The sequence below is a fragment of the Geotrypetes seraphini genome, chromosome 1 (genome assembly GCF_902459505.1).
Source record: "Geotrypetes seraphini chromosome 1, aGeoSer1.1, whole genome shotgun sequence".
NCBI classification, from domain to species: Eukaryota; Metazoa; Chordata; class Amphibia; order Gymnophiona; family Dermophiidae; genus Geotrypetes; species Geotrypetes seraphini.
The window spans coordinates 391,757,217-391,771,354 of record NC_047084.1 but is presented as its reverse complement, the minus strand read 5'-3'; the positions used below and the strand labels follow the sequence as shown (position 1 = coordinate 391,771,354).

Genomic DNA, 14,138 nt, shown 5'->3' with positions numbered 1-14,138 from the left:
TGGACTTTGAGTGTGCCCTGGACTGCAGCGCTTCCTTACCATCTTGGAGCTGGAGAGTCGGAGCCAGGTTTCAGTCGGGCACCCGCGGAGACAGAGGCACTGACGTCACGCGGGTCCTTCTTCCTTCGGGGCTAAAAGGACGCCGCGACTGCGGCGCGCGGCCGCAGGGCGTGGCCAAAGGGGCATGCCCTAAGGGGCACATTTGCCCCTTGGGAGCCCCTTGGAGGCACTGGGAGGAACGGGAGGAACTGTATGTATTAATATTTACTGTTATGGGGAAAAGGAAAGGTAAAGCAAAGGTGTCCACACCGATATTATTAGGTCCCATTGATAGGCACTTTGTTCCAACCAGTACCTTAGGTCACAGTCAAGGAGCGGATTCGCTATCGGGGGCATCCCTTAGCCCCCCAGGTAGAACTCCTCCCCCTCCACCGAATAATCCTGAAGTTCTGGAACCTAAGACAGGCTCCAGTAGTCAGTTGGGGGAATTCTCTGGGCAGGTGGGATCACCTCCATTAGTTTATGGGGTGATGCCCAAAGCCTTATCTTTTCAAGGTGAGGCTTTGTTTGCCAGAGAGCCTCCGACTGAACCTCAGGAAGTTACTTTGAAAGATCTTTGGCAAATAAATACTCGTATGGAGGGGTTATTAAAATCTGTGGTTCAACAAAATGAAAAATTTTCGCAAGAGGTGATTGAAAAGTTTGCAAATGTTGATTCAAATTTAAAAATTATGGAAAAATCGATTAGAACAACTGAGTCTCAGGTGGTTACATTACAAGCAGTTTCTACAACATTAGTTAAGGATTTTCATATCACTCATATGAAATTTGAGAAAATGGAGAACTTATATAGAGCAAAAAATCTACGTCTAGTTAATTTCCCCAAAACACATTTATTATCTCCAGAAATATTGGTTAAAAAATATTTTAAGGAAATTTTGGGGATGACGGACGTAGAAAATTTGCCTTTGACAAATTTGTATTATATCCCTCAGAGGAAAAAAGTTCCCACAGAATCAGGTATAGATCAGTTGGAACAAATTGATTTTGATTTAACTGGATTTTTAGAAGACTCACAGGATATAATCCAAACTAGATCTACACTTCTTATAACTTGTTCTCGAGAGATAGATAAATCCTTGATAATGAAAGCTTATTTTCAGAATAAGCAGACTAAGTTTTGCGGAGATAATGTATTGATTTTTCCAGATGTGGCCCAAGCAACGCAATTGAGAAGAAAATCCTTTTTAGCTTTGAAATCTAGGGTGTTGGCTTTAGGAGCCATATTTTATTTAAAATTTCCTTGTAAATGCTTGATTAAATTCAAGGAAAATGATTATGTTTATTGGGACTCAACTCAATTAGAACAATTTTTGCAACATCAAGAATCCATTAGTATTTCCTCTGTTACCACATAATTAATTGTTTGGAGTTTTGAATTTCTAAACACTAATATGTTTGGTCTATATGATCATGTTTATGTGACTTTTTTCTAGAATACATGTACTTGCCCTCCCATAGTTATGAGGACTAGAGGAATTTATGTGATAGCTTCATGGTTGATGTATTAATATTATTTATGTTCCTTACCTTATTATTATGTATATGTAATAATGGTATAAAATTCGAATAAAAAAAAAAAAAAAAAAAAGATATGACAGATGCTAGTCTTTACGGTGAGGGGTGGGGAGATGTCACTGCAGTGGACACCCAGTCCAGGGGCAATGGACTCCAGCTCAGCAGTAGTAGTCCATAAATCACCTGGAACTCAGAGCTATTTGCCTAGCACTTCAGGTAGCAGAGAAGTCTCTGGAAGGCAAGGCATAGTCTTCTCGGACAATGCAACAGAGGTAGTATATGTAAACAGGCAAGGTGGCACCAAAAGTGCCCCATTGTGCCTAGAAGCTCAACTCCTCTTCAGGTGGGCAGAAGCTTACTTTACAGGCTGTCTGCTGCGCATGTAGCAGGAGTGGAAAATGTGCAAGCCAACATTCTCGATCAGCAGACTCGACCTGGAGGAATGGTCACTGTCTCCACTGACGTTCAATGACATAGTTTGGCAGTGGTAGCCTCCACAGATGGATCTGATGGCCTCAGCGGTGAACGCCATGACAGCTCATTTTTATAGCTGAAGATATGTGCTCAAAGGCAAGGGGTTGGATGAGTTGGTCCAACTGTGGCTGGAGAACAAACCCTTGTACGTGTTTCCTCCCATAGCCCATGCTCGGTCAAGTAGGTGCATCCTATGGGTGGGATGCAAACATACCAGGATATAATCTTGTTAGGAAGGACAGATGGTAAAAATGGTGGAGGAGTAGCTCTTTATGTAAAGATAGATATACAAGCAACTGAAATGCAGGGGACCCTGGGAGAGGAAGAAGCAATATGGATCGCTCTGAAAATAGAAGATGAAACTTCTAGCTACGTGGGTGTAGTCTACAGACATCCGACTCAATCGTAGCAAATTGATAAAGATCTGATTGCAGATATCCAAAAGTTCAGAAAGAAAGAGGAAGTGCTGCTGTTGGGTGACTTCAGTCTGATGGATGTGGACTGGAAAGTTCCATCGTGTTCCATATGCAGAATCGGAAAGAAGTAGGGAGATTGTGGATGCTTTTCAAGAGGCTCTGCTAAGACAAATGGTGACAGAACCCACGAGGGAAAAAATGATACTAGATCTGGTCCTCACAAATGGAGAGTGTATATCTAATGTTCGAGTGGGTATCCACCTGGGAATTAGCAATCAAACGCTTTGGTTTGATATAACAGCTAAAGTGGAGGGTGGCCATACAAAACTCAGAGTCCTAGATTTCAAATGTACAGACTTTAGTAAAATGGGAGCGTACTTGAAGAAAGAGCTGTTAGGATGGGAGGACATAAGGGAAGTGGAAAAACAGTGGTCTAAGCTGAAAGGAGCAATAAAAACAGCTATTTACCTTTTATGTGAGAAAAATAAATAAAAACGAGAAAAAGGAAATCAATATGGCTCTCTAAACTAGTGGTGGAGAAACTAAAGGCAAAAGAGTTGGCATTTGTGAAATATAAAACAATTCAAGAAGAGTACAGAAAGGACTTCCAGGTGAAACTGAAAAAAGCCAAGAGAGATGCATCTGTTGAAAGCACAAGTGGAAGAGCAAATGACTAGAAATGTAAAAAAAGGGAGACATATTTTTTCAGATACGAGAAGGAAAATGATGAAAAATGGAATTGTGAGACTAAAAGATATGTATCAATATGTGGAGAGTGATGAGGAAAAAGCAAATACTTCTTTGTTCACGGATGTTCCGCCACTTATTTCTGTCAGATGGGATGATCAGTGACACTCAGAAAAGCACACAGACAATATAAAAGTATAGACAATAACCCTTTATCATATTTATATATATATATATGAATATAAGAATAAAACAGCTTCACCGTGATCCCAGGCAGCACCATCCTTCACAATTGGGAATCCCTGCAATTGATAGGTGGGTGGACCAAAGGAGACAGTCCCATGGTTGCAACGAAGTGGATTCTGTTAGGGGCAAAGTCCCGTTCTTATATAGGGTGAAAACTGCTGAGTTCATAGTTATCCAAGCTGATTCTGCAGTAACCAGCTTCCTTCACTACGACTCAGGCACGCAACACCCAGATCACTGAGGTCAGGATAGCAGATAAGCAGGCTTGTTGCAGAAACCAGCTTTCCGCCTGGTTTTACTGTCCTTTTGTTCTTTGTTTTGGCAGCACCCAGGTCACTGAGGTCACTAAGGTCAGGATAGCAGATAAGCAGGCTTGTTGCAGAAACCAGCTTTCCACCTGGTTTTACTGTTCTTTTGTTCTTTGTTTTGGCAGTACCCAGGTCACTGAGGTCAGGATAGCAGATAAGCAGACTTGAGGAGACATATTACGTAATATGCTGAGTTTCAGTTACCCCCTGGCCATAGGCATAACAATGGAAGAAGATCCTGGAGAACTGAGATTATCTGGCAAAGTTACACATACGAATGGAGAAGATACAGTGCCATTCATGGAAGAAAGTGTTTATGAACAACTTGAAAAATTGAAGGAGGATAAATCAATAGGACCGGATGGGATCCATCCCAGGATATTGAGGGAACTCGGAGAGGTTCTGGCAGGTCCTATTAAAGAGTTGTTCAATAAATCTTTGGAAATGAGAGTGGTTCCTGGGGAGGAGCAGATGTGGTCCCTATTCACAAAAGTGGTCGCAGAGATGAAGCGAGAAACTACAGGCCGGTAAGCCTCATTTTGGTTATTGGAAAAATAATGGAAGTGTTGCTGAAAGAAAGTATAGTGAAATTCCTAGAATCTAATGGGTTATAGGATCAGAGACAACATGGTTTTTTACTGAAGATAAACCGTGCCAAACTAATCTGATTGAGGGGTATAGATAGAGGATTACTGCACAGGTCCTGGACCTGTTGGGCCACTGCGTGAGCGGACTGCTGGGCACGATGGACCTCAGGTCTGACCCAGTGGAGGCATTGCTTATTTTCTTATGTTCTTATGAGAATTGGATCAAGGGCATATGCTAAATGTAATTTGCTTAGATTTCAGCAAAACCTTTGACACGGTTCCTCCATAGGAAGCTCTTGAACAAACTTGACAGGCTGAAGTTAGGACCCAAAATGGTGAACTGGATTAGAAACTGGTTGACGGAGGGTGGTGGTTAATGGAATCCAATACAGGAGATTCTACCACCACAAGGTAAGACAAAAAAGGCAACCTGTGATGCTCAATCTGTTCATTCATTGTTAAGATTCAACATGTATGTGTTTCGGCCGTTAGGCCTGCCTCAGGGGTCTTGTTTCCAATGGAGTACAATTTCTCGCATATGTCTCTTATGTAAAAAGATGGTAATTAAAGTAGATGCATGAGATTGTTGCCAGTAGAGTGATCTAAAATTGTCTTAATTACCATTTTTTTAGTTAAGAGACATATGCGAGAAATTGTACTCCATTGGAAACAAAACCCCTGAGGCAGGCTTTATGGCCAAACACATACGTGCCGGTTCTTAACAGTGAATAAACAGATTGAGCATCACAGTTCGCCTCTTTTGTCTTCAATATGCTTGTGAGCAACATTGCCTAAGGGTTAGACGGAAAAGCTTGCCTTTTTTGCGGATGATACCAAGATTTTGCAGTAACAGAGTACACACTGAGGAGGGAGTGGAAAACATGAAAAAGGATCTGCAAAAGTTAGAGAAATGGTCTAATATCTGGCAACTAAAATTCAATGCAAAAAAAAAAAAGTGCAGAGTAATGCATTTGAGGATTAGAAATCAGAAGGAGCCATATGTGCTGGAAGGTGAGAGGCTGATATGCACGGATGGGGAGAGGGACCTTGTGGTTCTGAATATCTAAAGACAAAGAAACTGTGTGCAAAGGTGGTGGCTGTTGCCAGAAGGATGCTAGGCTGTATAGCGAGAGGTGTGACCAGTAGAAGGAAGAAGGTATTGATGCCCCTGTTAAAGGTCAATGATGAGGCCCTACTTGAAGCATTGTGTTCAATTTTGAAGACCGTATCTGGCAAAGGACATCATAAGTCTTGAGAGGAAGGCAACAAAAATGGTAGGTTTGCGCCAGAAGACATATGAGGAGAGACTGGAAGCCCTGAATATGTATATGTGGACAGGAGTGTTATTCCATTTATTTTGTCGTCATGAAAAAAGGGAGCACTTTCCATCCAGTTCTTGTCCTCAAAAAGTTCAATGAGTTTCTCAAAGTTGAGCATTTTCATATGGAGACAGTGTGGTTGGTTATTGCTGCGGTGCAGCCAGGGGAGTTTCTCATGGCCTTAGACCTTAAAGAAGCTTACTTACAAATTCAACTTTGGCCTCCACTTTCTGCACTTTGCTGTTCTGGGTCAGCGGTTTCAGTTTCAAGCCCTACCATTTGGCCTCGCCACAGTTCTTGTACTTTCTCCAAGATGACAGAAACATAGAAACATGATAGATAAAGGCCAAATGACCCACCCAGTCTGTCCTTGCACACCATCCACTATCTCCTCTTCTCCCTAAGATATCCCACATGCCTGTCTCACACTATCTTGAATTCAGATACAGTCTTCATCTTTACCACCTCCATTGAAGGAAATGGTAGTGGTGGTAGCCTATCTGAGCAGGAGGGCATTCAGGTGCATCTGGGCTCTGTCATTGCAGGAATGTCAGTGTGTCATGGAAAAGGTGATTTCCCTCTTGCAATTTTCACACTAGTTGCCTCCATTCATCTGTCTCTGTGTTACCTAGGGGTCAGGTTTGACACAGCTCAGGGCAAAGTATTTCTGCCTCAGGGGAGGAGAGACAAGTTGCATATGCAGATTTGGCAGGCAGATCCTATGTCCAAGGACTTGGGATTATGTTCATGTGTTGGGGATCCATGGTGGTAGTTCCGTGGACGTGTTTTCATATGAGGCCTCTTCAGCAGTCCCTTTTGAGCCGTTGGTCACCGATGGCTCAGGAGTATGATCAGCAGCTATGCTGGACTTTATGAGCCCGCAGTAGCATGAGCTGCTGGCTTCAAGACCGCAGTCTTTTCCAAGGTGTGCACCTGGCAGTACCCAATTGGCTGTAGGTGACAACTGATGCAAGTCTGACTGATTAGGGACCCCATTGTTTGAATCGGACAGCACAGGGAAGAGGCCCATTGGTCAATCAGTCATCTGAAATGGACAGCTGTCCGCAGGGCTCTGATGGCATTTCAGCCTCTATTGGGAGGGCAAAGTGATTCACATTTTATCCATCAATGTTATGACAGTGGCATATATCAACAAACAGGGCTGCACTCACAGCGTACCTCTGGCTGGGTCAAACATTGGTTGGCAGGCAGGAGACAGAGGGTTGGAGTGAAGGGTCACTACTCGGGCTGGAGAAAAGTCACGAGTGGAGTTCCGCAGGGGTCTGTACTTGGACCGCTGCTGTTCAATGTATTTATTAATGACCTGGAAACGGGGACGAAATGTGAAGTTATAAAATTTGCGGATGACACTAAACTCTGTAGAAGGGTCAGAACTACGGAAGAGTGTGAGGCCCTACAAAGAGACCTAAGCAAACTGGAGGAGTGGGCAAATAAATGGCAGATGAAATTCAATGTAGGGAAATGCAAGGTCATGCATATAGGGAGAAAGAACCCGATGTTCAGCTACCAAATGGGGGGATTAGTATTAGAGGGAAGTAACCTTGAAAGAGATTTGGGTGTACTGGTGGATACAACAATGAAGTCAACGGCGCAATGCGCAGCAGCCGCGAAGAAGGCGAACAGAATGTTGGGTATTATTAAAAATGGTATTACGACCAGAACGAAAGAAGTCATCCTGCCGTTGTATCGGGCAATGGTGCGCCCGCACCTGGAGTACTGTGTTCAGTATTGGTCACCGCATCTTAAGAAGGATATGGCAATACTTGAGAGGGTCCAGAGGAGAGCGACACGAATGATTAAGGGCATGGAAAACCTTTCATACACTGAAAGATTGGAGAAGCTGGAGCTCTTCTCCCTGGAAAAGCGGAGACTCAGAGGAGACATGATAGAGACCTACAAGATCATGAAGGGCATAGAGAAAGTGGAGAGAGACAGATTCTTCAAACTTTCAAAACATAAAAGAACAAGAGGGCATTCGGAAAAATTAGAAGGGGATAGATTCAAAACAAATGCTAGGAAGTTTTTCTTTACTCAGCGGGTGGTGGACACCTGGAATGCGCTTCCAGAGGATGTAATAGGGCAGAGTACGGTACTGGGGTTTAAGAAAGGATTGGACAATTTCCTCTTGGAAAAGGGGATAGAGGGGTATAGATAGAGGATTATTACGCAGGTTCTGGACCTGTTGGGCTGCCGCGTGAGCGGACTGCTGGGCACGATGGACCTCAGGTCTGACCCGGCAGAGGCATTGCTTATGTGCTTATGTGAAGAAGCTCACGGGCTGTTGAGCTAGGTGGAGACACACCTGTAGATTATCTCTGCAGCGTACATTGTGGGAAAGTTAAATGTACAAGTGTATTTTCATAGCTGGTATCAACTGGATCCCAGAGAGTAGCAGTTGTTGGCGACATCCTTCTGCTTGATAGTACAAACTTGAGGAATGCTAGTGATGGATCTAATGGACACAAGCAGAAATGCTCAAGTGTCCCAATTCTTCAGCAGACACACAGATCGACACTCTTCTGCAGCCATGGCTGCTAGCACAAAAGGGAGAAAGAAAATCCAACGTAGTCTGCAGTAAACAACAGCAAGCAGAAATCCATGGCTGCTAGCACCACTTCTCTATTTTTCCGCCATGGCCGATAATTGGCAGTGTTTCATGAAGTGGGGCTGGTGATTCTGGTAGCTACATATGGGCGTTGTCGACCTTAGTATGTGGACCTCATCCAGCTGTTAGCCAGAGAGCTGGTAAGGTTGCATATGACACGTGAGTAAAATTAATGGGGCACAAAACAAAAACAAAGTTGAAATTATGTTTTAATTGTATTGATCAAAATATGCAAAATACATTCATTGAGACTGAGTTGTGGTAGGGAATATGGGACTTTCCTATTTATATTTGGAATACCTCTTTCCTGTTTTATTTATGTGATTTTTTTTAAAAAAATGTTTTATTGTGGATTACATTACTATTTATATTTTGCCACTACCCTGAAGAGTTCAAAGTGGATCACAAAGAAAAACAGGAATATGTATTTTGCGCATGTTCCCTAGGATCAAACCCAGTTAATCATAATATGAATTTGTCTACCACAAATCACCTAAAAAGTTCTTAAATAAATGCGTTTTAAATAATCTGCTAAATGTCCTTCAGCTTTTATTAAAAAAAAAAAAAAAGAGGAAGTTAGGACCCAAAGTGGAGAACTGGATTAGAAACTGGTTGACGGACAGACGCCAGAGGGTGGTGGTTAATGGAAGTCGCTCGGAGGTAGAAAAGGTGAGTGGTGGAGTCCCTCAGGGCTTAGTGCTGGGGCCGATCTTGTTCAATATGTTTGTGAGTGACATTGCTGAAGGGTTAGAAGGAAAAGTTTGCCTTTTTGCTGATGATACCAAGATTTGGAACAGAGTGGAAAACATGAAAAAGGATCTACAAAAGTTAGAGGACTAGTCTAAAATCTGGCAACTAAAATTCAGTACAAAAAAATGCAGAGTAATACATTTAGGGATTAATAATTTGAAGGAGCCGTATATGCTGGGAGGGGAGAGGCTGATATACACAGATGGGGAGAGGGACCTTGGGGTGATAGTGTCCGAAGATCTAAAGGCGAAAAAACAGTGCGACAAGGCGGTGGCTGCTGCCAGAAGGATGCTGGGCTGTAGGCATAACCAGTAGAAGAACGAAGGTGTTGATTTCCCTGTACAGGTCGTTGGTGAGGCCCCACTTGGAGTATTGTGTTCAGTTTTGGAGACCATATCTGGCGAAGGACACAAAAAGGCTTGAAGCAGTCCAGAGGGTGATGAAAATGATAGGAGGTTTGCGCCAGAAGATGTATGAGGAGAGACTGGAAGCCCTGAATATGTATACTTTAGAGGGACAGGGGAGATATGATTCAAACGTTCAAATACCAGAGAAAGGAAAATGGTAAAACCAGAGAACATAATTTGAGGTTGAGGGGTGGGAGACTCATGATCAAAAAGGAAATTCTTCTTTACGGAGAGGGTGGTGGATGCCTGGAATGCACTCCCGAGAGAGATGGTGGAGAGGAAAATGGTGAGGGAGTTAAAAAAGTGTGAGATGAACACAGGATCTAGAATCAGAAAATAGTAAATATTGAGGAACTAAGGCCAATACTGGATAGACTTGCACGGTCTGTCTGTATATGGCCAATTGGGGGAGGATGGGCTGTGGAGGGCTTCAATGACTGGGAGGGTGTAGATCAGTGGTCTCAAACTTGCTGCTCGCGGGCTGCGGCCTGCCAGGTACTATTTTGCGGCCCACAGCCTTTAGTGCTGACCGCTCTTTGCAGCGTCCTCTGGCTTCCCCCGGCCTCCCACTCTTACTTTCAATTACCGCAGCCTGCAGACAGGATCGCCGGTGCTGTAGCAATCCTTGCCGTGGTCCTCAGCACCATGTTCCTTCTGCTGTGATCCTGCCCCTGACGTCAGAGGAGGGGCGGGACCGCGGCAGAGGGAACATGCTAAGGAGACTGATGGCAGCCTGCAAGGAATGCTACAGCACTGGCGATCCTCTCTGCAGGCTGCGGTAATTAGCTGAAATTAAGACTGGGAGGCCAGGGGGGAAGCTGGAGGATGCTGCAAAGAAATGGGGAACATGCAGGCCTTTGGGGGAGAGGAAGATTTATAAACTATAAAGAGTTTTACCTCATACAAAATTGTCATTTCTTTAATAAGACATTAACTATTTTTTCTGCGGCCCTCCAAGTACCTACAAATCCAAAATGCGGCCCTGCAAAGGGTTTGAGTTTGAGAACACTGGTGTAGATGGACTGGAGTGAGCTTTGACGGAGACTTAAGTAGTTGGAACCTAAGAACAGTACCAAGCAGAGTTTTAGATTCTTGCCCAGAAATAGCTAAGGAGAAGGGAAAAAAAAACCCCAACAAATTTTTAGATTGAATCAGGTTGGTCAGACTAGATGGACCATTTGGGTCTTTATTTGCCGTCATCTACTATGTTACTATGTTAACCTCATTTCAAATTGTAGGTACCTGATCAAACAAAAATCTAAACCATTGACTGAACAGTTTTATCTGTTTAGGACTTGGAAACTTAAGGCTCCTTTTACTAAGGCGCGCTAACGTGTCCATTATAGTCTATGGAGGCGTTAGCGTCTAGCGAGCGCTAAAATGGCTAGCATGCCTTAGTAAAAGGACCCCTTAATATTAAATATATTATGAGACTGATGACCTGTTCGCTCTGATTGTAAAGATAAGTGATTTATCAAATATTTAAAAAAATACATAAACATGTATTATGCAAAATGATTCAGATATGTCATATAATTTTCTAACTTTGCTGCAGGAAACAGAGGACAGTGATAAGTTCACTTTGTTCAAAGGTTTGAATAAAAAAATCAACTCACTTATTTGTTTACATTGGCTGTATTTCTTATCTTAAACTGAGCAGTTGTCATCTCATTTATGAGGTAACTGGGTGTGTTGTGTTTAGTCAAGTTTTATGTAACAGGTTTTAATTTCTCTTTTAGGTTGTACAACTTAATATCTGCATCAATGAAGGCCAAAATAACTTCCTATGTGATTGCATTGACCTTACATATAAAAGACTTCCAAATTGATCTGACTGTTTTGCAAAGGGATATGAAATTGACTGAAAACAGGTAAGATGTGTTTTTATCTGAATAAGGATTCTGAATAGCACTGTATCACACTTTGACTCTGCGTTGTCAAAGTTATCCATTTGCCTTTTAGCATATTTATGAAAAAAATATTGACAAATCTAGTATACCTGGGACAATGGAGGATTAAGTGACTTTCAAAGTACCTATTCTTTATTTATTTATCTTATTTTTATTGTATCCTTTAATGTTTATTTCTCTGTTAACCTATATTACTTATAATTTCAATGCACCCTATTGTCTATTTTCTGTAAACCGCTTAGAATCCTAATCGGAATTTAGTGGTATATAAGAAATAAATTACATTACATTACAAAGAGTAGCGAAGGTAAAGAGAACAGTAGTGAGTACAAATCAAAGAAAGAACTAATATAGCGGTTCCTAAACTGTGCCATAGCACTCCGGTGTAGGACAGTGAACTCGCAGGGGAGCCATAGATCCTCTTCAAAATTGTGGCACCTGTGGAATCTAAGTTTTCTGTGCTTTCATCCCTGTGCCAGAGAAAGCCGCCAACAGCAGTCGTTTCTGGGCAAACCTGGCTGCCACTGCCTCCTTCCTTCAGTTTATCTCCAGCTGGTAGAGGACACTCTGCAGTTCTCATTCAAATATAATATAACATATTCTGCAAAATCTTACAGTTCTATGCTGTTAACAAGATAAAGAAGACTAAATTACAGTGAAAGTAAAAAAGCATCAGTCTTCCTGGAATTTTACAAATAAGTTTTCAATAATTTCCTAAAATGTTGGTAAGAAATAGAGCTGGCTATCAATTGACGAAAGTCAATGTCCCAGATTGAACTTAAGAACATAAGAATTGCCGCTGCTGGATCCATCCTGCCCAGCAGTCCGCTCACATGGCAGCCCCTAGGTCAAGACCAATGCTCCAAATGAGTCCAATCTCACCAGTTTAGCATGAACTTGTCCAACTTTGACTTGAAACCCTGGAGGGTGTTTTACCCTATAACAGACTCTGGAAGAATGTTCCAGTTTTCTACCACTCTGGGTGAAGAATTTCCTTATGTTTGTACGGAATCTATTCCCTTAAAACTTTAGCAAGGATGAACAGTCTGTCTTTCTCTACTAAGTATATTCCCTTCAGTATTTTGAATGTTTCGATCATGTCCCCTCGCAGTCTCTCTCTTTTTTTTTTTTTTTAATTTATCAATTTTAAAACATTATCGGGGGCGTGGCTTTGGAGCGGAACTAAATGGCTGGGTAGTGGATTTGCTCTGTGAAGACAAGCTATTTGACAGAGATCATAGCCAGAAAAAATTCAAATTTCACTCTAAAAAGTGAGGTAGAGGTGGATAATGGCTTCGGGAAAGCAAAACAAAAATTTGGCGGCGGGGAGCAGCTCAGGAAGCGGGAAGCGATCGAAACTTGATACGGCTTCACCGATGTCAGTTCTGTTGCCGCCGGAGGATGTAGAAAATAAAGACATAATGAAGGAAATACAGGCGGTAAAGGAAATAGTATTGGAATGCGCTAAAAATATAAAAGAAGTGAAAGAAGAGGTGGTATGTTTATCAAATAAACTGCAAGCAATGGAATTGAAAGTGGATCAAATTGAGAAAAGAGTGGAAAAGTGTGAGGAGGAAAGTATAAAGCACATGGAACACAGTAAGGAAATTGAAGCACTTAAAAGGGAGCTGGAAGATTTGTCCAATAGGGAACGAAGGAGCAATTTAAGGGTGCTTGGGGTCCCGGAGGGAATTGAAAAGTCGGATCCGATTGGATTTTTGATTAATTTTTTGCCCAAGGTGCTCCCGATGCAAAACAAGTTTCCATTGGAAATAGAACGTGCACACAGGGTCCCAACGAGATTATCAAACAGCCAAAAAGGACCACGTCCACTGATCTTTAAGCTACTTAGATATCAACAGGTAGCTGAAATAATTAAATTAGCTAAAGATAATAAAAACTTAAAGTGTCAGGATTCAAAGATTTACATAGTGCCTGACTTTGCCAGAGCAACGGCACAAAAGAGAAAGCAGCTATTAGACCTGAGACCACAGCTGAGAAGTCTGGGAGCTAGATATGGGCTCATATACCCGGCAACTATGCGGGTCACTTATAAAAATAAAACTTTGAATTTTGATACTGCAGATAAACTTAAGGAGTTTTTGGAGCAGTGTGAATCACCAATGGCTACTTAATAGAGACTTGGATGGAAGTATTTGTGTTCTTGGTTGAAATGTTTATTTTTGTTTGGAAATTTCTATGTTAAAGGAAGAAAAAAGAAAAAAAAAGAGTTAATAGGATTCTGAAGGCATGGCTGCAGTTGGATTTCAAATACATTCCACATTCTATCTTGTCATGAGGCAAATGGAATGTAGCCTGCAAGAGCATAAGAGATGCAATATTACAGACCTTTTAAAGGACAGAGGTTAATAAGATGGATTGTACTGACTTGCTGTTTGGACAGACAGACTGAGAAACGATAGAGGATTGTGCAAAACAGATTGAAGGAAATAAGTTCTAAATAGTATTGAGAAGATATAAACTACAAGCAAGAGGACATTAAATAGAATGGATCTGCAAGCAAGATGAGAGTTAGACTGTGACTTTGTAAGCCTTACAATTTTCATTTGCATAAAAGGGGAAGTCAGCTGTGATATATGGAATAAGACATTGTAATGGAAATTCTCTAAATGCAGCAGAGGATTTTTTGAAGATGGTTCTGGTATATAGTTGGCCTGACCTTAAAATAAAAATGACAGAGCTACGATGGTCAAAAAAAAAAAAAAAAAAAAAAAAGGAACAGGGTTTGTATATGTAGAATGTGAAGGATCTATGATTGGCACCACAAGTTTGAAATTGTGGTCATTGTAAATCTTTATGCAAAACAATT

General features: G+C 41.8%; 1 protein-coding gene across 1 annotated transcript in view; it reads left to right on the top strand.

Moving 5' to 3' along the window:
* Positions 1–14,138, top strand: part of POLR1E (RNA polymerase I subunit E) — a 220,609-nt gene that overhangs the window by 197,588 nt on the left and 8,883 nt on the right. Inside the window, exon 11 of the mRNA XM_033917278.1 lies at positions 11,138–11,269. Within this exon, the coding sequence (XP_033773169.1) occupies positions 11,138–11,269 (132 nt within the window). The remainder of the gene's footprint in view (positions 1–11,137; positions 11,270–14,138) is intronic.